Below are 24,495 nucleotides of genomic sequence, written 5' to 3' on the forward strand. Positions count from 1 at the left end.
AATTAGTATCCTCCCCAAGCCCCACAACAAAAAAAAAACTCCAGACCAACCACAACACAATATAGAGAATATAAATCAGGACATTCAAACCCCCAAAACTGTAAATACACTTAGCAACAGAAGATATTGATGCCTACTACCAAAAAAAGAGGAGCTGAAAGCAAGGGACCGAAAAAAAAAACCTTAGTTAAGAAGAAGGTTATGAAAGTACTCAATAAAAGGTCCCCAGACATTATGGAACTTTGTATCTGAATTAAGAACTGAATAATGAATTTTTTCAAGGTCTAGGCAGGACATAATATCATTAAGCCATTGAGCATGCGTGGGCGGGGCAACATCTCTCCATCTAAGCAGGATTAAACGTCTAGCCAGGAGAGAAGCAAAAGATAATATTCGACACTTGGTCGAACTCAGACGTAAATCTGTCTCACCCAAAAAACCAAACAAAGCAATTAAAGGGTTAGGTTCTAGGTGGTGATTCAGAATATAAGATAAAGTTGTGAAGACATCTTTCCAAAATTTCTCCAAGCTAGGACAAAACCAGTACATATGAATAAGAGAAGCCTCGCCCCTTTTGCATTTATCACAAAGAGGACTAATATTAGGGTAAAATCAAGATAGTTTAGATTTAGACATATGGGCTCTATGAACAATCTTAAACTGTAAAAGGCAATGGCGAGCACAAAGAGAGGTTGAATTAACCGATTTGAGAATCGAGTCCCAAGTCTCATCAGACAAGGAGATATTTAAATCATGCTCCCAAGCCATTCTAATTTTATCCACAGGGGCACGCTGTAAGGGATGCTAATTTATCACGAATAAATTATATTAAACCTTTACCTAGTGGATTAATAGAAAGAAATAAATCCATAACATTTTTCTCAGGCATTTCAGGGAAGTTAGGAATTAAAGGATTAATAAAGTGTCTAATTTGGAGATATCTAAAAAAATGAGCATTAGGCAGATTGAACTTAGCAGAGAGCTGTTGAAAAGATGCAAAGCGATTGTCAATAAAAAGATCTTCAAAATGTCTAATGCCCTTCCTATACCAATCATGGAATGCTGTATCATGCGTAGTAGATAAAAAAAAAGGTGATTATGTAAGATAGGGCTAGAAAAGGAAAAACCATGGAAACCATAAAATTTCCTAAACTGAGCCCATATACGCAAAGTGTGTCTAAAAAGAGGATTAACTATTAATCTGGACAAGCTACTAGGGAGTACAGAGCCAAGAAGTGCAGAGATAGATAAATCTTTAGTGGAACTCAACTCCATTGCCACCCAATTAGGGCACTCGGGTTGGCCATGGAAAAAAGAACAAAAGGTAGCACAACGTATATTGGCTGCCCAATAATATAAACGAAAGTTAGGTAAAGCCATGCCACCCCCTTTTTTAGATTTTTGGAGATAAACTTTATTAATTCTAGAGCGCTTATTCTTCCATAGATATGACAAAATAATAGAGTCTAAGGAATCAAAAAAAGTTTTAGGAATAAAAATTGGGATTGATTGAAATAAATATAAAAGTTTAGGGAGAACATACATTTTAACAACATTAATACAACCTACCAAAGACATAGAGGTGACCATTGTAACAGACTTTATTTTATAGTATATGAAAGATTGGCAAAATTTTCACGAAGGAAATCTTTAAACTTCCTTGTGACTGTAATCCCAAGATAAGTAAATTGATTATGAACTACTTTAAAAGGGAGATCACGAAATGTTAATTCTCGTGCTTCTTTATTAATTGGGAAAAGTTCGCTCTTATGTAAATTAAGTTTATAGCCACAGAACTGGCTAAACTGATCAAGAAGTGAAAACATTGGAGGTAAGGATATAGACGGATTTGAAAGAAAAAGTAATAAGTCATCAGCATAAAGAGAAACTTTATACTCAACACCCCCTCTCCAAATCCCGGTCAATTCAGGACAATTTCGAAATGCTATCACTAAAGGTTCTATAGCCAAATCAAAGAGAAAGGGACTTAAAGGGCATCCCTGACGGGTGCCACGTTTGAGGTTAAATAACTGGGATTTCTGAAAATTAGTCAAAACAGAGGCAGTAGGACACAAATACAGCAATTTGATCCAAGAGATAAAACTTTGACCGAAGTCAAATTTTTCTAAAACTGCAAAAAGGTAGTTCCACTCTATACGATCAAATGCTTTCTCCGCATCGAGGGAAATAAACACATTCAGGAATTCCAGTTGGAGGTGAATATAAAATGTTAAATAAACGCCGAATGCTAAAAAAAGGAAGACGGTTTTTAATAAAACCAGTTTGATCATCAGAAATAATAGAGGGAATAACAATTTCTAATCTATAAGCCAAAGCTTTGGCCAAGATTTTAACATCAACATTAAGCAAAGAAATCGGCCTATACGAGGAGCACTGATGGGTCTTTACCCTTTTAGTAAAAGAATAATAGATGCCTCATTAAAAGAGGGTGGCAATTTACCGTAATTAAATGAGTCAGACAATACTGAGAATAACTGAGGAGAAAGAAGTGAAGAGAATGATTTATAAAATTCTACGGGGAACCCATCAGGTCCAGGAGATTTCCCTGAAGACAATGCAGAAATTGCAAAAGATATTTCTTCTGATGATATAGGCGCGTTAAGTTTGGCTTTAAAATCAGATGAAAGCGAAGGAATATTCGGATTATTTAAAAAATGGTCAACAGAGATATTGTCATTCAAAGATTCAGAGGAATAAAGTCGAGAATAGAAATTTTTAAATGTGTCATTGATTTCTAAGTGATCCGATGTAAAGTCTCCATTCTCCTTCCGGATCTTTGTAATATATTGTTTGGCTTTGGAACGCCTCAGCTGATTGGCTAGAAATTTACCAGATTTGTCACCATGAATGTAGAAGCGACTCTTGCTTTCGAGAAGTTGGCGTTCGACAGGTTGAGTAGACAGAAGATTAAATTTAGTTTGAAGTTCTACACACTTCTTGTATAATTCAGGATTCTTAGTTTGAGCATACAGTTGATCCAATTCTTTAATCTGATTAATGAGGTCTAATCAATCTGCACAGGACTTTCTATTAAGATTTGCTGTATAGGAGATTATTTGTCCCCTCAAATATGCTTTCATGGCATGAGAAATTCTTAAAGTAGTATGTTTGGCAGTTGACCATTATGTGCTCAGGATCAGGAGGGAATATGAGTACGACAAAACCGTCGCATTGGAGAATCACAGCATGAAATAAAACACACACCCAACCTTTTTTCCCTAAACAGAAGTTCAGTCCATCTGGTGTATCAAGAAGCCTTTGGATCTGATTGCCGAATCTGGCATGCTGGGAATAAGTATTATCTCAATAAAACACAACACAATTTCTCTTTTTCCCTCAATACGGCAACGTTGCCTGCTGGTCCTCATTCTTGTTCTCCAGTGACTATACATTTGTTAACGAGGATTCTTACTGCTCTGTCTTCAGATTCCCTTCTCTCCTGCCTCGTTTCTGGTCATGACAGTCAACCTTTATCCACCTAAAGGTGTTGTAGCTGCTTGCTTGCACGTCAAGTCCGCGCAGTCTTTCAGAAGATCGTGGAATCTGTAGTTCATTAAGATGGTTTAAAAAGTACATTGCTTAAAGGGGAATTAAATGCTACAGATTGCACTGAGAGTAATTCAAAAGAGGTATATTCAGAAGTTTTTTAAGCGGCCCACAAAACTTTGCTGTGGTTCACCAGTGCCATCTTGCTAACAGATAGCTTGCTGTTTGGTTAGTGTAATATAGAAAAAAAAATGAAAAGGTACATGGGTAGGATGTACCCAGTTGTACTTGCCCCTATCTCTTCCTCTGGCAGCTCACTGCATGTACCCACATCCATCTGTGTGGGAAAGCCTACCCCTCAGGTCCCCTTTAAATCTTCCCCTCTCACCTTAAATATGTGCCCTCTGGTAGTATACTGCTCTACCTTAGGATACAGACTGTCACCTATCACTATCGATGACCCTATGATATAAATCTATAAAGTCACCTCTTGGCCACCTTCGTTCTGGAGAAAACAATCTCACCCTATCCAGCCTCTCTTTATAATTCAGATTTGCAACATCCTTGTGAAGCTTTTCTGCAATCTGTAGCTTAATCGCATACTTGCTATAGAATGGATATTAGAAAAGCATGGGTTTCCAGGTGCTGTCTTAACAGTGTGTGGTACAGTTGTAACATGGCATCACAACTCTGTCTGATGAAGGCAAGTGTGTTGTAAGCCTGCTTCACCACCTTGTCTACCTGTAATGTCATTTTTGCATTAATCATTTTTTTGTAGAAATCATACAGTAGCAAGACAAATAATTTAGCTAAAATTTACACTGGGCAGTTACTGTAATTCTGAAATTTGCTGAGAAATCTTATCATAGTTCAGAGCATAGAAAGAGATAATTTGAATAGAAGTTAAAATAGTTTTGTATGGAGAAATCTACAACATCAGGACCTTTTATATATTAAAATTGATGCCTTCGAATCATTCTTTCGATTTGTGGTCAGAAGTGTTTACAATATTAATGCGACTTATTTTAGTGGGCTCCTTGAAGAGAGTCATCTTTTGAAGTACAGATGTCCCCCGCTTTACGAACGTTTGCTTTACACCGCTTCACTTTTACAAAAGACCTACATTAGTAATCTGTTTTCGCATTACAAAGAGGATTTTTGCATTTATGAAAATGTTTCCCATATAAATTAATGGTTCTTCGCTTTATGCCATTTCGGCTTAAGAAAGATTTAATAGGAACCGGTGTACCTTTGTAAAGGGGGGGACACCTGTAATGACTTTTCTGTTCAGGCTAAGTTAATGAGTACCTTATGCCCTTTAAATTGGCATAACTGTAGGAAATGCACTCAAATCAAAATAGCTGATCTTTAGAAGGAACCAAATGCATCATTTTAAGGAAAGGTGGAGTAAGCTCATGAGAGCATATTCTATGCTCTTCTGCATAGTGAGCAGAGCTGTGTTAATGGGTAGCCAGCGTATTATCTAATTATTTCTCATGTTAATACATGCATTGGACGAAGGCATGTAGACACCTTTTGCAGCACAAATAGTTTTACTTTGATGTTTCCATGCAAGTTTTCAGGGAATTTCAGTTTTGAACAGTATAGTTTAAGTGTTAGGCACTTCAAATCTAACTTTTTAGAAAGTAAATCCTAATTGCATTACAATTGTGCAGACATTTTCAGATGGCACTTTTTGTTCACATTTATTTGAAAATGGTGATTTTTGATGTCTAGTGGTATCTTGGTGCAAGAGCTGCCAAACTGCATTACGTTGCAAACTGTATTACAAGATACCACGTTAATTTGTGATGGGGGTATTTTGCTGACCAATTTTTAATTGGGATAAATTAGCCAAAGCTACAGATTATTCCTTGTATATTGAGAAATGACATTGCCATGAATGGCATAATAACCATTGTATGTACTAAAATGAATAAGGATTTCAAAGAATAAAGTTTCAGGTGTTTTTTTAAAAATTCTCTTTGGTTGTTCCAGGATGGTGAAGTTGAAGGCCAGCCTGTCTGGGCTCTCATCTACTATTGTTTGCGGTGTGGAGATTTAATGGCAGCAATGCAGGTGGTGAACCGTGCTCAACATCAGTTGGGGGAATTTCACAATTGGTTCATTGAGTATGTTCAAGGTGATGATAGAAGGTAAATGTTATATTAAATTTGAAATTCTTGAGAAGTTGTTGTGGTATGATTTGAGTCTTGAATTTTTGAGGAGTGAGAAGTATCACCTAAAGTATGATTTAAGTACATAACTTTTAAATTGCATTTATCCCCCAAATTAAAGCATTCCATTGATGTGGATGTGATGAGGTCCAGTATAACTGCAGATCTCCATTTTTCAGCATGAAAGGTGCTAGAGGAGAATTTTGTTCTAAATAGGGGGAGATTGATAAGTTGAACCAAAAAATAATTTAATGCAGGTGTTTCTCATGAAGCTGTAGATACGTATTAGAATAATCCTAAATGAACCTTTGTTAGTTTGGAGGGGTATGTTTTTCTTATTTGCAATCAATTAATGATGAGAAGGTAGAGTGGAGTTCAGTTAGAGTGATGTGTATTTGGGGGGAGGTTTAAAGGAGATATGTGGGCAAGTTTTTGATTGTCGTAGGTGACTGGAAAGGGCTTCTGGGGAAGATACAATAGCAGCATTTAAGAGGCTGTTAAATAGTCACAGGTAGAAGCAAATTAGTTTAATTCAGCATTGTGCTTTTTGCAGATGTTGCTGGAAGGACTGTTCCTGTGCTGTAGTGTTCTGAGTTGAACGTTGAGTCCATCTGGGGAGAGATTAAGAATAGTAAAGGGGAAAAAAAAATCACTGGTGGGAGTTGTCTATAGACCACCTAATAAAAATATTGCAGTGGCAGTGGTGATTAACCAAGAAATAACTGAGGCTTGTAAGAACGAAACGACAGTTGTCATGGGGGATTTTAATTTCCACATAGATTGGGCGAATCAGGTTGGTCAAGGGAGTCTTGAGGAGACTTCATAATATCAGTGATGGCTTTCTTGAGCAGTATGTTAGTGAACCTACAAGGGAAATGCTATCTTAGATCTAGTCCTGTGCAATGAAAGAGGTAAGATTAACAATCTTGTAGTCAGGGATCCTCTTGGAAAGAGTGATGATAGTATGATTGAATTTCCCATACAGTGGAGGATGAAAAAGTTAGATCTAAAACTAGTGTATTATGCTTGAACAAGGCAAACTACAACAGGATGAGGGAGGAGTTGGCTAATGTGGATTGGGAACACTGGCTATTTGGTCGGACAGTTGGAACGATGGAATACTTTGAAAGAGGTTTTTCACAGTGCTCGACAGAAGTATATTCCAGTCAAGAGTAAGGACAGTAAGTGTGGAGAGAGCCAGCCTTGGATAACTAAGGAAATAAAAGATAGTATCAAATTAAAAGCTCATGTGTACAAAGTTGCAAAGAGTAGTGGGAGACTGGAGGATTGGGAAAACTTTAAACAGCAGCAGAGAACAACTAAACAAGAAATGAGGAAAGGGAAGATAGATTATGAAAGTAAATTAGCACAAAATATAAAAACAGATAGCAAAAGTTTTTATAAATATATAAAGTGGAACAGGGTGGCTAAAGTCAATGTAGGTCCCTTGGAAGATGAGAAGGGGGAATTGATATTGGGTGATAAGGAAATGGTGGGATTGAATTCAAGAGCAGAGAGGTCATACTGCAACTATACAGGGTACTGGTGAGGCCACATCTGGAGTACTGTGTAGAGTTCTGGTCTCCATATTTGAAGAAAGATATACTAGCTTTGGAAGCAATGCAGAGGAGGTTCACCAGGTTGATTCCAGAGATGAAGGGGTTAACTTATGAGGAGAGATTGAGTCGCCTGGGACTATACTCTGGAATTCAGAAAAATGAGAGGGGATCTTATAGAAACATACAAAATTTGGAAAGGGATAGATAAGATAGAAGTAGGAAAGTTGTTTCCATTGGTAGGTGAGACTAGAACTCGGGGACATTGCCTCAAGATTCAGGGGAGAAGATTTAGGACGGAGATGAGGAGAAACTGTTTTTCCCAGAGAGTGGTGAATCTGTGGAATTCTCTGCCCAGGGAAGCAGTTGAGGCTTCTTCACTAAATATATTTAAGATACAGTTAGATAGATTTTTACATAGTAGGGGAATTAAGGGTTATGGGGAAAAGGCAGATAGATGGAGCTGAGTTTACGGACAGATCAGCCATGATCTTATTGAATGGTGGGGCAGGGACGATGGGATGGATGGCCAACTCCTGCTCCTATTTCTTATGTTCTTATGTGGAGGCTGAAACTTCAGTGTGCTTTATTTTTATATTCTCACCAATAATTACTCTGCATTTTGGCTTTTCACTAGATTACCTCCCACTGCAGAGAACAAACTTCGCCTACATTACCGTCGTACATTACGGAATAGCACAGATCCTTATAAGAGAGTGGTTTACTGTCTCATTGGTCGATGTGATGTTACTGATAATCATAGTGAGATTGCGGATAAAACAGATGACTATCTCTGGTTAAAAGTATGTATTCGTTTAAAATTTCCCCATCTTGCATGTCTAAAAGGGTGGCAATGTTGCAGGTCTCATTATTTTCCACATGTGTTTGCCTCATCCTCAATGGTTTAGATCATAGTCCTTTTATTAGCTGCACAATTAAAAATCTTTATGTATTGTTACCACTTTTATAGCAACACATTTGAAGAAGCATCAGTGAAGTACTAACAGTCAATAGGAATTCAGATACTAATTTCTACATGCACACATTTTAGTCTTGTTGCTTGTCCACCCATTGTCCATCCACTGCTTGCTTGTTTCCATAAACTTTTTAAAAAGAATTATTTTTAATTTTGAAGAAGCAGAAGAGATATGAGGCACAAAATGTCATGTGGTTATCATATGAAGGAAAACCTAACAAAATTCTAAGAATCTTTAAAAGGCATTGCCTTTAGTAAAATAATTTCTTTTAAAAATTCCAGATAATAACATGACTTAGTTCCAGCATAGGCAGAAGATGAAGGCTGTTTCTATGCTAGCCACAAGGATCTGGGCGGTCATAGATTCATGAGCAGAAACTGGGTAACTCAGAGACTTCAAGAGTGAAATAGATATTTCAGACCATTGACAGGGATTCCCTCAAGAGTTTAGCATTAATGCATGTTATTAGTCTGTCATATGTAGGACATTAACCTTATCTAATGTATAGTGTATGGAACGGACTTTTATACTAAAACTGTATGTTGATCTAAGTCCTTCTTATTATGTCTAGCTGAATCAAGTGTGTTTTGAAGATGATGGCAATAGTTCACCTCAGGATAAGCAAACCCTTCCTCAACTACAGAGTCAGCTGTTGGAAGAGTATGGTAAGCTTCTGCCAGGACTCAACAGTCATGAGTTGTGCATTTATTCAGTTTCAGTTCTGTTTGGTACCCCAGTTTGGCTCAATTCAGGTGCATGTCTTTGAATTTAATGGATGCCCATTAATAAATGGCACAGTGAAAGAAAGTGTAACTCTTGGTTGGGTTCCACAAGTATAAACCAGTACACTTTAACATCTATATCATTGATTGTGTAGATGGTGAGTACAAGGAGTTCACTTGTGCTTTTGTGTCAAAAGACATTTTTATAAACATCTGTATAAGCCCTTTTTCTAGAAAGTCTGTCCAGTAAATTTGTCATCTTCCACATTGCTTTGATAATTAGACAATTAATTTTTGTTGGTAGTTTATTTAATTTGCACGTAATTCGGGCCAAGTAACCATTTATCTAATTTCCATTAACTTTTTCTTTCTCTGCAGATACTGCCTGACCTGAGTATTCCTAAAATTTGAAAGTTGAATGTACTGCAGATGTTGAAAATCTAAAACAAAAACAGAAAACAGGAGAAGTACTCAGGTCAGACTATGTCTGTGGGAAGAAAAAAACAATCAGGTCAGAAAGCTTTTGTGAGGATTGAAAATGAGGGGGGAAAACTTGTTAAGAAGCTGCAGGGGAGGGACATCTCGGGTTGAAAGCAGTGTACAGGCTACCTGGTCAGTCAGTGAACTGGAGCAGGCGAAGAATGAGAACATAGACAAAAGAATGTGAGAGCTAGGAAATGCAGAGCAGGAGGGCATGCCCAGCAGCTCAAAGTAGACATGTCGTCCACTCCTAGAGAGTAGAAAAGGGGGAGAAACCAATGTGAACCAGTATCACAGATGATAAGAAATTAAGTTATCTGCAGTTGTGAATGCAGTTTTAAGTATAGAAGTCTGCAGTATGCCCAGATGGAAGATGAGGGGCTGTACCTCGTACTTGATTTGTGCTTCATTGACAGTACTGGAGAACACAGATTTGATAGGTCTGAGTGGGAGTGAGATGAGAATTCAAGTGGCAGGCAATGGAAAGCTGAGGATCATCCCTACAGACTTTGCAGGTGTTCTGCAAAGTGGTGTCCAGGTCTGCATTGGTTCATCCAGTGTAGAGGAGATCATGTTACGAGCAGTGAATTCAGTACACCGGATCAAAACTGCAAGTGACAGAAATGACTGAGTCATGGATAGTGGGAAGGGTAGAGTAAAAGGACAAGTGTTACGTTGCCTGGATTTGTGTGGAACATTGCTGTCAGAGTGCAGGTGGGTGGGAATGCAAGAACAAAAACTGAGAATGAGGAAGGAAGAAGGCATCTTGGAGGCATCTATTCATAAAGTCTCATTGGAGAAAATATAGCTGAGAAAGGAGTCAGTGGAGAATGGAATAGGATTCTTACAAAAGGCAGAGTGAACCAAAGAATATTCTATTCCTGTGGGGTCGGTAGGGTCTCAACCTGAAATGTCAACAATTCCTTCCCCCACTACCACCACAGATGCTGCCTGGCCTGCTGAGTTCCTCCAGCAGATTGTTTGTCTTTAGTTTGTAATAGATGTTGGTAGTTAATCTCTCTCCTGACTTGGAGACATCAGGATCCTGAATTAGGTTAATTATGTACAGGTGAAGACAGGTTGAAAATTGGCAGCAAAAGTAATGAGCCTGAGTTTAGAATGAGTGTAGAAGGCAGCGCCAGTGCAGTCCTTGGTGTACTAGAAAATGAACTGAGGAAGTGGGTCTGTGTAGAACAGAAACAGGCTGATCCACATATTCCATGTGTATGCCCACTGTGCTTCATTCAGGATTCCTAATGTTTTCTATATGTTTATTTCAGATTTTGAGAGTCTGAGGGGTTTTGCTTTGATTATGTTACCGCTTATCTCATATCATTTTGTATTTAATGTTCTGTGAACTAATAATCCAGAGTTGTAATGAATCAAGTCTTTCATTACAATCTACTTGCTGATTTTTTTTTCTTCCCCCTCAGGTGAATCACATTTTGCAGCCAATCAACATCCTTTCCTATATTTCCAAGTGTTGTTCCTTACAGCCCAGTTTGAAGCAGCTATTGCTTTCCTTTTCCGCATGGAGCGACTCCGTTGTCATGCAGTGCATGTGGCATTGGTTCTTTATGAGCTAAAGCTTCTTCTAAAGTCATCTGCCCAAAGCGCGCAACTGTGTAAGTATATAAGTTGAAATATTTTGAGATCTTTTTAGCTGATTTGCAAAAAGACTTTGGATTACATTTCTATAGACGTTAATCATTTCGCAGTTCAACATCAGGTGGAAAGTTATTAACGTACTCTGCTGGCAGTACAGGTGTTCTCCCCCCCCCCCCCCCCTTTTACAAAAGTAGAATGTTCCTATGAAACCTTTCTTAAACTGAAATGGCGTAAAGTGAAGAACCATTAATTTATATGGGAAAATTTTCGTAAAAGCGAAAATTCTCTTTGTAATGTGAAAACAGATTACTTATGTAGGTCTTTTGTAAAAGCGAAGAGGCATAAAGCGAACATTCGTAAAGCGGGGTACACCCGTACCTGCTTTTATTTTTGCAGCTCTTGTTCCTAAATTTATTTTCAATTAGTTATTAAGAAATGACTTCCCAAGTAGTTCCATTATTCCTCAGTTTTATTCTTTGCAGGTATCTGTCCTATTCCCTTTTGATTATAGCTACTGAATATCTTCCTGCTGTTTTCAGGAACCATGTTCCAGATACTGTAACAGCATGATATACTGGAAAAGTTCATTTCTCTTCTAATTTTTTTCTTGCTAATTGTATTAAATGTGACTTCAGATTGCTATCACCCTCTTGTCAGTGGGGAAGGCTTTAATTGCCACTAATGTTCTTGGCTGTGGAAATAAACCCAGTTTCTGTGGGTATTTTGTATAATAGAAGCCCATCACCTTGCCATTGTCCTGGTAAATCTCATCTGTACCTATCAGAATCAGGTTTAATATCACTGGCATGTATCATGAAGCTTGGTTTGTGGCTGCAGTACATTGCAATACATAATTTAAAACTCCATATTACAATAAGAAATTCATACAAGAAATTAAATTAAGTAGTGTAAAAGGAGAGGGGAAGATGCTGTTCCTAGCGGGTGGAGTGTGTGTCTTCAAGCTCCTGTACCACCACCTTGATGGTAGCACTGAGAAGAGGGCATGTCCTGGGTGATGGGGGTTCGTAATGGTGGTGGCTGCTGCCTTCAGGAATAATGTTTTGAAGGTGTCCTTAATGCTGGGGATGCTCCATGATGGAGCTTGCTGAGTTTAGGACTTTAATTTTTAGCTTTTTCCAGTCCTGTACAGCGGCCTCCATACCAGAAGATGGTGCAACCAGTTAGAATACTGTCCACGGTATACCTCTAGACATTCATTAGAGTCTTTGTTGACGTACCAAATTTTCTCAAACTCCTAATGAAATGTAGTGGCTGTCGTGCTATCTTTATAATTGCATCAGTGTGTTGAACCCAGGATAGATTTTCGGAGATGTTGACATCTTTTCCACTGCTGATCCCTCAATGAGGACTAGTGTGTGTTCTTTTGACCTCCCCTTCCTGATCTCCACAATCAGTTTTCTTGTCATACCGAGGTTGTTGTTGCGGCACCACTCAACCAGCTGATCTACAGTATCTTGGCTCCTGTATGCCTCATCATCACCATCTGAAATTCTGTCAACTATAGTTGTGTCATCAGCAACTTTATCCAGTGTCATGGAGGACCTCAGCAGGCCAGGCAGCATGAATTGGAAAAAAGTACAGTCAACGTTTCAGGCTGAGACCCTTCAGCCGGACTAGAGGGAAAAACGTGGAGGATGAGGTATAAAGGGTGGGAGAGGGAAACACAAGGTGATAGGTGAAGCTGTGAGGGGGGAGGGATGAAGTAACTAGCTGGGAAGTTGACTGGTGAAAGATACAGGGCTGGAGAAGGAGGAGTGTAATAGAAGCGGACAGAAAGGGGGGAATAGCTCTGGAGGGTGGTGATAGGGAGGGAGATGAGGTGAGAAGGAAAAGGGGATTGGGAATGGTGGAGTGGAGGGGAGCATTACTGGAAGGAAGCTCGAGAAATTGATATTCATGCTATGAGGTTGGAGGCAACTCAGGTAGAATGAAAGGTGTTGTTCCTCCATCTTCAGTATGGCCTCATTGTGACAGTTAGAGGAGGCCATGGATTGACATGTTGGAATGGGAAGTGAAATTAAAATTGGTGGCTATTAGGAGATCCTATTGCTTCTGGCGGACGAAGCATAGGTGCTTGGCGAAGCAGACTCCAAATTTACATCGGGTGTCACCGATATACAGGAGGCCACACTCGGAGTACCAGACACAGTATATGACCCCAACAGACTCGCAGATGAGTTTGGGGCCCTGAATGTTTGTGAGGGAGGTGATGTAGTGACAAGTGTAGTACTTGTTCCACTTGCAAGGGTAAGTACTAGGAGGGACCAGTGGATGAGGGATCCTTACAGAAAGCAGAAAGTGGTTGGGGGGGGGAGGAGGGAAGGACATGCTTGGTGGGATCCCATTGGAGATGGCAGAAGTTCTAGAGAATTATGTGCTGTCACAGAGGCTGGTGGGGTAATGCCCCCCCCCCCCCACCTTCGTTTCCCATTTCCCACCCCCCTTTTCATTCTCTCACCTTATCTTCTTGCTTGCCCATCACCTCCTTCTGGTGCTCCTCCCACCCTTTTTTTCCATGACCGGTCTTCCCCTTTAAGATAACCCTTCTCCAGCCCAGTATCTGTTTCACCAATCAACTTCCCAGCTCTTTACTTCATCCCTCCACCTCCCGGTTTCACCTATCATCTTGTGTTTCTCCCTCCCCTCACCCATTTTTTAAATCTACTCCTCATCGCCTTTTCTCCAGTCCCGCTGAAGGGTCTTGGCCTGAAACATCAACTTCACTTTTTTCCATAGATGCTGCTTGGCCCGTTGAGTCCCTCTGGCATTTTATGTGTGTTGGTTGGATTTCCAGCATCTGTGGATTTTCTCTTGTTTGTGATTGGATTATCCAATTTTGGATGATCTTTGGACAGTTGTTAAACTGCTTTGAAATTGTATATTTGGTAATTTCATTTTGATAAGAGATTCATAGATGCTGTTTCAAATCAACACTATTTCACATTTTTGCTTCATTTCCTTTGATGGTTTTTCTTCTTCCATCTTCTTGTTCTTCACCACACCTTGTGGCACAACAGGCAGCAACCTTGCTAGCTCAATGCTGCACTCAGCACAGATGGACAGTGTGCAAGGATCTGGCTAGATTCAAACCCAGGACCACTCGCCTTGAAGTCTGGTGCAGATGCTACTACACCACCAGCTGGCATATTTTCCATCTTGAAATCAGCAAGTCATCTTATAGCCACAACCTGTTGGGGACCAAGCTCTAGATTTAACACTTCTTCCAATTATTGGTGTAAAACTTCTTCCAATTATTACTCCTAATTTTAAAATAATCTTTTTATCTAGATTCCTCAAGACATTCATTTCTTTGCATGAATTGATTTTATCATTTTGCACTTTTTGATTATCTTACCCTTCAATTTCGTTAAGTACAGTATTTTGCAAATGCAAGCTGACCTTGTATTTTAACTCTAATCTAGACAAGCATTTTAAGATACTTGTAAAGTTTCATCATGTCACAACCAATGTCGTGATCCCCAGTTCTGGCATATAAGACCTCATACAAATAAAACTCACTGCATGCGTATGTTGAAACATTGATTATTTAACATAACTAATGTTTTGCTCAGAGTATTTTAATGTGAGCCTTGGTTGCAAACAATCGTGTTTTTTTCCCCGTTAATACTGAGGTTTTAACAGTAATTGAGGGATATGATTGATATTTGCAAGGCCAGCATTTATTGCCCATCCCAAACATGAGATTCTGCAGATACTGGAAATGTTGAGCAACGGACAAAATCTGCATGAACTGAGCAGCTCAGGTAGCATTTATGGAGGAAAATAAATAGTTGATGTTTCGTCCTCAAACATCGACTGCTTATCTTCCTCCATATATGAACATAGTACATGGAAGATAGCACAGTGCAGTCACTTCAGCCCACGATGACATGCCAGTCCTTTAACCTACTCAAAGGTCAATCTAACCCTTCCTTCCCACACAGCCGTCCACTTTTCTTTCAACTGTGTGGCTAAGTGTCTCTTAAATGGACCTAATATATCTACCTCTACCAGCACCCCTAGCAGTACTTTCCATGCACCTTACACGCCATATATTTAAAAAATACTAACTCTGACATTCCACCCCCCCCCCCCCCCCCCCGCTTTCCTCCCACACCTTAACGTTATGCCCCCTTTTATTAGTCATTTCTACCTGGAGAAAGGTAGAAATGTCCACTCTATCTTATTGTCTTACACACCTCTATCAAGACACCTCTCCAAAAAGAAGACCTCTCCTCATAAGACATGCTCGCTAATCAAGGCAGCATCCTGGTACACCTTTTTGCACACACTGAAGCTTCCAAATCCTTCCAATGATGAGGTGATTGGAGCTCCATCTTGTGGCTCTTGACCTCAATCCTCCATTGCTGCCTGAGTTGCTGAGTTCCTCCAGCATTTTGTGTGTATTGCCCATTCCTACTTGCCTTTAGGCTTTGGCATGGTGGGTCAGAGGGGCCCTTTCTATGCTGTATGTCTCTCAGGTGGTGCCACATTTTCTGGAACTGCTGTTGCCCTACTAGTGAAAGTACTGCCATATTGCTATCTAGTAGTGAGATTCAGGATGTGGACAGTGATATTGAAGGAATAGGTCAGATTTTCCAAGTTGGTGTGATGTGTGGCTTGCAGAGGAACCGTGCTTCTGTTCCTCATCCTACTGTGGGTATGATGGGTGTAATCAGTGTGCCAATGGTGAGTTATTGTTTTGCACTGTGTAGTGGATATGCCACAGGATAGAAATATCAAATACTACAGGACATAGGTTTCAAGCAAATTGCAGGATTTAATGTTTGGGTTGGTGACTAAGTGTCAATCAAGCTGGATTGGATATTCTGAGAGAGGCTTAGCTTGAATGTTCACCTGGGCAAATGGAGTCCGTTCCTTCATATATACTGACTTGTGAAATGGTTTCATTAACAGCTAACAGAATGGCTTTGAAGAGTCAGTGAATGACTCACTGGGTACATATACCCAGCTGTGGACCTAACTTGCACCCAAATTGGTGGTCAACTTTCTGGTCAGTGGTGGCTTCCAGTGTGTTGAAGGTAATGTGATTGAATTCAATAATAGGTGATTATGATTTGAGATGATTGACCCCTGTAGTTAGAAAGTTTATGTAATACTGAACAGCTTAATACAGGCAACTGCAGCTACATTTTCTGAGGAGTTGCAAATAGTATTGAAATTTTGTAACAGCAGCAGATATCATCGAAGATGCAGCTGAGGATGCATCAGAGCTTGCGACGCTGCCTTAAAAGCCTCAGTAACTTCCAGTGGCTGCAACCATTCCTCCGTGTGCTGCAGCCGGTAGAGAGATTTCCCTTTGATTCCTATTCCTTCCTGTATATCCAGGACTCCTCGATACTAAGGGCTATCACTCTTTCCTGGAATTCAGTTCTTTAGTTTATCTTTGGGCTAAGACTGTAAAGGTGCTTGGAAATCTCTTCCTGGCTAAATTCAAAGCAAGCAACTGTGAGTTAGTAATGGTGATGATTATTGTATTGATGATTAAGAATGGAGTGGAAACTGGCCAAACTGGATTTGTTCTGTTTTTTTTTTGGAACAAGATGTATACCTGAGTAATTTGCCACATTATTGGTAGAAGTCAATGTTGAAAGAGCTTGGTTAAGGATTCAGTTTGTTTTGCAAATCTTCAAAACTCCAGCTGGAATGTTATCTGCTAGCCCAGGGGTCAGCAACCTTTACCACTGAAAGAGCCACTTGGACCCGTTTCCCACAGAAAAGAAAACACTGGGAGCCGCAAAACCCGTTTGACATTTAAAATGAAATAACACTGCATACAACGTTTTTTTTGCCTTTATGCTATGTATAAACAAACTATAATGTGTTGCATTTATGAAATTGATGAACTCCTGCAGAGAAAACGAAATTACATTTCTGCATGCAACAAAAACATTTTGAACTCCGAAAAAAAGACGTTGGGTTGAAAGTTACTTTTAAGTAAAATACTCAATGTCTATTTGAGTCCTTCTTGTATTTATGAAAAACGCCGAACTTAAATTTTCCGCCAGCAGCAAACCAAAAATAACATCAGCCAGCTGTCAGCCTGAAAAATAAAAGGACTATTTCACTGAACAATGAAAAAATATGAATACACATAAAATAATAGGCAATTAAAATATTTATCATACTTGGTTAATGGGATTTCTGCTCCTGGACCTCAGCGCACAGCGTCTGCACATCAGGGCTGTATGACGTCACCTTCATCTTTACACAGGATCGCAAGCTGTCATCTGTGAGGCATGCGCGATGTTTGTTTTTAATAAAGTTCATGTTGGAGAACACCTGCTCACTTACATATGTGGATCCAAAGATCGACAGGACTCAAAGCGCATACTTTTTAATGTTTACATAAATGTCGGGCATAGCATTCCATGTTTCGAACACAAGTTTGTCCGGTTTTGGAAGGTTTTCAATATCACTCCATTTGTGTTTCTGAGCAAGAACGGGCAACATCTTCAAGGTCTGCTGTCAAGCGTCTAAACTTGGACACCCATATGTCTTTGTCGGCTATGTCGGCCAGTTCCATCTCAAGATCAGGTTGACTCACACCTGCCAATGCAGTCGTATTCAGTAGGGAAGGATCGATGCTTAAGGGAGTGACCGGGAAGGATAATGTGTTTTTTTCCTCTCTGAACTCACAGAAGCGTTTCCCAAACGATGTTTGCATTGCGATGATTGCAGAATGTAAATACTCCGAAATTATCATGTCGTGACCTTGTTTGAACTCTCTCAAATTGGGGAAGTGAGACAAAGTGCCTTTCTGTAAATCTCTGGCAAGCACTGTCAACTTGCGCTCGAATGCCAAAACATCCTCCAACATGTGCAGGGCTGTACGTCCTTTCCCCTGAAGAGCTGTGTTCAGCGTGTTCAGGTGCGCTGTCATGTCTACCATGAAGTGTAGCTTTTCCAGCCACTCTGGCTGTTCCAGCTCAGGAAAGGTGAGCCCTTTGCTGCCCAGGAAAGTTTTCACTTCTTCCAGACACGCGACAAAGCGTTTCAGCACCTCCCCTCTAGACAGCCAGCGATAAAAACACGTTGTAGCGGTGTCAGTAAACTGCAGTCAAAGATAGCTTTATTCGAACTAAACAGCCTTGCTTTTAAGCCTCTTTCAACCCAGCCCCCATGGACGCAGATGCTGCAAAAGACGCGTACTCACAAACCCCCGTAGGCTATCTCCCTTAGCCGGAATGCTGGCTAATTGTGAGCCGTTTCGGATGTCGCCACACTTAGATTGTACAAGATCACCATAATCTTCAAATTTAGAATTACATTTCAAAAGCTAACAAACTAACATAAAATACATTTTAATTAAATACTGACCAATTATTTCCCAAAGCCACAGGGAGCCGCAGCACAGAGGTGAAAGAGCCACAAATGGCTCGGGAGCCGCAGGTTGCCGACCCCCGTGCTAGCCTAACCATTTGTAGTGTCTGGTGCACTCAGCCATTCTTGATATTTTGGAAAAGGAATTAAATTAGCTGATGACTGGCTTCTGTGTTGGCACTTACCTCGGGTGTGAATTGAAGTGAAACATCCATTTGTCACTACTGAACTGAAAATGCTTTAGGCTCATTCCTGGCATTGATGCTGTGCACTGACAGCACTAAGGATGTGGAAGTTCTTGGATCTCCCTATTTGAGTTGGCTGCTTAATTATCCACTAGCATTTCCTAATGAGTGTGGCAAGGCCATAGAACTTTGATCTCAACTTCTGGTTATTGTAAACAAAACAATAATTTTTGATATTTATTTGAATTTAGCAGTAGTCACAAGAAATCCACGCAAAATATAAGGCTGAAATAAAGTCCTGTCTTCACTCTTGAGGACAAGCTCCATCATCTAATTATATTTACCTGGGACAGATTTCAAGAAGAAAATTGAGAATACATAAGTCACCATCAGTCAAATGTAACAACAGCAGAATTGTACTCCATTATCATTCGGGACTAGAACACCTTTACTCTTATCGTTATCATCAGGCTGGGGATGAGGTTCTGAAGAGGAGTTAGATAGAAAGTTGAAAAGTAGGACCTCCAGGATACTAATCTCTGGATTGCTGCGTGTGCCATGTGCCAGTGAGGAGAAGAATTGGATGATTTAGCAGATTAATACGTGGCTCAGGAATTGGTACAGAGGGCAGGATTTCCGATATCTAGATCATTGGGACCTGTACAAAAAGGATGGATTACACCTGAACTTCAGGAGGACCAATATCCTTGAGGGCAGGTTTGCTAGAGCTGTTGGAGAGGGTTTAAACTAATTTGGTAGGGGCGTGGGAACTGTAGTGATAAGGCTGAGGATGGGGCAGTTGGTATACAAGTAGATGCAGTGGGTAGTGAGACTGAGGAAGGATAGGCAGATGAAAGAGCAAAATTGTAATCAGTGTGATGGGTTGAAATGTGTTTTTAAATGAAATAGTAGGTTTAACAGTTCAAGAGTTTGGAAAAGTAAAAGGGAAGGAGAATGCAGGAAAGATTACAGAAGTCTCCAGAATAAATAAAAAGACAAAGTTTAGATAGGTATAAGAATTTCACTTCCAGTAACTTACTGGAGTGTTCCTGGTAAGATGGCAGCACGTCTTTTAAAAACATTTGTTACAACTGCAAGACCCTTTTGGACATTCTTAATGTGAAATACTACGTCTGATTCACTGATTTATTGGTAGGGGAGGGGTGGCTGCGTGGCCTTGGTCACAGTAAGGACTGGGCACCCGTTTACAGCCACCCAGGAGAAGGGCAGTTGCGTTGCACCAGAGGCTTTGCGGTGACGTTTGCAAGTTGAAGTCGGTACTTGCTCCACAGTGTTCGCTTGACGTATTGTGTTTGACTGCAGTCTGCTGCAACATTCATGAACGCAGGGTCTTGAATTTTTTTTTTTGTTGTGACTATTTCATTTGCTGTCTTGTACATGCCTTGTGCTGTGTGCGACTTAGTTCTGTGTTTTGCACCTTGGCAGCAGAGTAATGCTGTTTCGTTTATCTGTATCCATGGGTATTTATGTATGGTTGAATGATAATTAAATTAGAACTTGATGGCGGCAAAATTGAAAAAGGTGATGAATCCAGAACTGGAGGTGTTATATTTAAATGCACGCAGTATACAGAATAAGGTAGATGATCTTGTAGCGCTTACATAGATTGGGAGGAGACACTATCATCGATGAGAGTAGAACAGCAATGACTGGAGTATCTGGGGCGACTTGGAAGATGCAGGACAGATACAAGAAGTAGAAGTATTCTAAAGCGAAGGTGAGACAACTGTGGCTGACAAGGGAAGTCAAAGACAACATGAAAGCAAGAGAGAAGGCTTATAATATAGCAATATTTTGTGCAAAGTTGGAGGGTTAGGAAGACTTTAAATCCAACAGAAGACAATTAGAAGGCAAAGAGAGACATGAAATATTAGGCTACCTAATAATAGATGATATTGGTGAGGCCTCAGCTTAAGTATTGTGAGCAGTTCTGGGCCCCTCATCTTAGAAAAGGTATGTTAGCATTGGAGGGAGTGCAGAGGAGGTTCACAAGGATGATTCCAGGGATGAAAGGGTTATCATACGAGGAACATTTGATGGCTCTGGGCCTGTACTTGTTGGAATTCAGAAGGATGAGGGAGGGATCGCATAGAAACTTTCTGATTGTTGAAAGGCCTAGACAGAGTAGATGTGGAGAGGATGTTTCCCAAGGTGGGAGAGTCTAGGACAAGAGGGCACAGCCTCAGGATAGAGGAGTGCTCTTTCAAAAGAGAGATGCAGAGAAATTTCTTTAGTCAAAGGGTGGTGAATTGGTGGAATTTGTTGCCACATACATCTGTGGAGGCCAGGTCATTGGGTGTATATAAGGCAGAGATTGATAGGTTCTTGATTGGACATGGCATCAGAGGTTACTGGAAGAAGGCCAGGAACTGGGGTTGGGGAGGACATAGAGAAAAAAAAATCAGCCATGATTGAATGGCGGAGCAGACTCAATGGGCCAGATGGCCTAACTCTACTCCTATGTCTTATGGTCTTATGATCCCAAAAGTTTTTCCAGATATATAAAGAGTAAAGGAGAGGTGGGAGTGGATATCATGATACTGGAGGGGTTGTAATGGGGGACAAAGAAATGGCAGACAAACTGAATAAGTATTTTGTGTCAGTCTTCACTGTGGAAGACATCAGCTGTATGCCAAAAATCTGTGCACACAGGGCAGAAGTGAGTGATGTTGCTATTGCTAAGGAGAAGGTGCCTGGGAAGCTGAAAGGTGGATAATTTGGCTGGACCAGATGGACTATATGCTGGGTTTCTGTAAGAGGTAGCTGATATTTTTCTGGTAGTAATAGTGATCGTTCAAGAATAACTAGTTTCTGGAATGGTTCCAGTGGACTGGAAAATGTCACCGCTCTTTAAGAAGGGAGGGAGGCAAAGGACAGAAAATTATAGGTCAGTTAGCCTGACTTCAGTGGTTGGAAAGCTCTAGGAGTTGATTGTTAAGGATTAGGTTTTTGGGTACTTAGATAGAGGCACATGATAAAGTATGCCAAAGTCAGCATGATTTCCTTAAGGGGAAACCTTGCCTGATAATTCTTTAAGGAAATAGCAGGCAGGATAGATAGTGGATGTCCCACAAAATCAATCATAGTCTTCCACAACCAGAAGGTCTGGATGAACCATGAGATCTGCAATCTGCTGAGAGCCAGTTCTGAAGCATTAGGGTCTGGTGACCAAGTAAGATGTGAGGTTCACCTGTGATGTGCAGAAAGCCATCTCATGGGCAAAGTGACACTTGCAGACTAAACTTGAATCAGTGAGGGATGTGTGACAGCTGTTACAAAGTGAAATTAAGCGATATAGGTAATGACAGGGCTTTGTTTCCAGATGAGCTCAATGCCTTCTATGCTCACTTTAACCACCAAAACATGGAAGGACCTTCATAAAATCCCACCACCCCCAGTGACTTTGTAATTTCAGTCTCTGAGGCCAACATGTGTCTCATCAGGGCAGTGAACCCACAGAAAGCATCTGGCCCAGATGGGGTACCTGGTCAAGTACTAAAGACCTGTGCCGATCGACTGGCTGGAGTGTTCACTGTGATCTTTAACCTCTCTCTTCAGCAGTCTGAGGCATCCACTTGCTTCAAGCAGGCTTCAATTATACCAGTACCTAAGAAAAGCGTGGTAACCTGACTCAATGACTATTGTCCAGTAGCACTTGTATCTATTGTGATAAAGTGTTCTGAGAGATTGATGATTGGTGATCAACTCTTGACTGAGAAGCAGCTTGGATCCATTTCAGTATGCCTACCAGCACAACAGCTCCACAGCAAATGCCATTCCATTGGCTCTCCACTCAACCCTGGAACATCTGGACATCAAAGATGTATACATCAGGATGCAATTTATTGACTACAGCTCGGCATTCGAGGCTGTTATCCCCTGAAAACTCATCAATAGCTTTAAGACCTTGGCCTCCATACCTCCTTGTGCAATTGGATCCTCAATTTCCTCACTTGCAAACCCCAGTCAGTTTGGATTGGCAATAACATCTCCTCTACAATCTCCATCAGCACAGGTACATCACAAGGCTGTGTACTCAGCACCCCTGCTTTACGATCTTTAGACTTGTGACTCTGTGACTAAGCACAGCTCTAATGCCATATTTAAGTTTGCTGACACCACTGCAGTTGGCCCAATCGAGGGTGGTGACGAATTTTATTGACTTTATTACTTACATCCTTCATATACATGAGTAAAAATCTTTACGTTACGTCTCCATCTAAATGCACAATTTATAGTAATTTATAATAAATGGTATGTACAACTGGACAGTCTGTCTAGCATAGAAATACAGTTGTGTCAGCATGAGTTAATCAGACTGATGATCTGGTGAAAGAAGCTGTCACGGAGCCTGTTGGTCCTGGCTTTTATGCTGTGGTACAGTTTCCTGGATGGTAGCATCTGGAAAAGTTTGTGGTTGAGATGACTCAGGTCCCCAGTGATCCTTCGGCACATGGGTGTGAGATTGAAAATCTGGTTTATTGCCTACACAGCAACAACCTCTTACTCAATGTCAATAAGACTATTGGCTTTGGAAAGAGGAAACTGAAGGTTCATGAGATAGTCCTCACTGAGGGATCAGAGGTGGAGAGGGTCAATAACGTCAGTTTCCTTGGTGTTATCATTTCGGAGGACATTTCGTTATCATGTTAGCACAGCATGATTATGAAGTACATTAATGAAGAAAGCACAGCAGTGCTTCTACTTCCTTAGAAGTTTACAAAGATTCAGCATGACATCTAAAACTTTGACAACCTTCTATAGATGGGTGGTGGAGAGTATGTTGACTGGTTGCATCACAGCCAAGTATGGAAACACTAAAGCCCTTGAACTGAAATCCTACAAAAAGTAACAGACAAAATTCAGTCCATCACGGGTAAAGCCTCACGCGTCATTGAGCACATCTACATGGAGCATTGTCGCAGGAAAGCACCATCCATCATTAGGACCCCCAACTCCCAAGTCATGCTCTCAGTGCTGCTACCGTCAAGAAGAAGGTGCAGGAGCCTCTGGACTTACACCACCAGGTTCAGGAAGAGTTATTACCCCTCAACCATCAGGCTCTTGAACCAAAGGAGATAACTTCATTCATCTTCACTTACCCATCCCTGTAATGTTCCTGTAAATTATAGACTCTCTTTCAAGGACTCTTCATCTCATGTTCTTGATGCTTATTGTTTATTTTAATTTTTATTATTCCTTTTTTCTTTTGTATTTGCAGTTTTTTCCTTTTGCACGTTGGTTGTTTGCCCGCCCTGTTGGGTGCGGTCTTTCATTGATTCTAGGATTTACTGAATATGCCCAAAAGAAAATGAATCTCAGAATTGTATATGGTGACATATATATATATACTTTGAGTTAATTGGATTTCCAGAAATCCTTTGACAAGGGCCACACATGAGACTCCTAAACAAGATTAAAGTCCATGGTATTACAGGAAATGTACTAGCATATTTAGAAGATTGTGTGATTGGCAGGAGGCAAAGATTAGGAATAAAAAGAGATTTTTCTGGTTGGTTGCCAGTGACTAGGGGCATTCCACATGGATCAGTGTTGGAGCTGCTTCTTTGTACTTTGTATGGCAATGATTTGGATGATGGCATTGATGGCTTTGTGGGCAAGTTTGCAGAAGAGACGAAGACAGGTGGAGTAGAAGGTAGTGTTGAGATAGCAGGGACTCTGCAAAAGGACTTAAATTAAGAGAACGGGCGAAGAAGTGGCAGATGGAATATATTGTAGGGAAGTGAATGGTTATGCCATGGTAGAGGGAATAAAGGCATAGACCATTTTATAAGTGGGGGGAAAATTCAGAAATCGGGGTGCAAAGGGACTTGGGAGTCATTGTGCAGTATTCCCTACAGGTTAACTTGCAGGTTGTGTGCTTCAGTGGTAAGGAA

The 24,495-nt window shown here is 40.5% G+C and overlaps 1 protein-coding gene across 7 annotated transcripts in view; it reads left to right on the forward strand.

The window, feature by feature from the left end:
- nup93 (nucleoporin 93) overlaps window positions 1–24,495 on the forward strand; it is a 180,020-nt gene that overhangs the window by 123,668 nt on the left and 31,857 nt on the right. For all 7 annotated transcript variants that reach the window (XM_059992664.1, XM_059992667.1, XM_059992666.1 and 4 more), the window contains 4 exons: window positions 5,506–5,663; window positions 7,878–8,043; window positions 8,789–8,882; window positions 10,853–11,044. In XM_059992664.1, coding sequence (XP_059848647.1) covers window positions 5,506–5,663; window positions 7,878–8,043; window positions 8,789–8,882; window positions 10,853–11,044 — 610 coding nt within the window. The remainder of the gene's footprint in view (window positions 1–5,505; window positions 5,664–7,877; window positions 8,044–8,788; window positions 8,883–10,852; window positions 11,045–24,495) is intronic.

The sequence above is a fragment of the Hypanus sabinus genome, chromosome 17 (assembly GCF_030144855.1).
Source record: "Hypanus sabinus isolate sHypSab1 chromosome 17, sHypSab1.hap1, whole genome shotgun sequence".
NCBI lineage: Eukaryota > Metazoa > Chordata > Chondrichthyes > Myliobatiformes > Dasyatidae > Hypanus > Hypanus sabinus.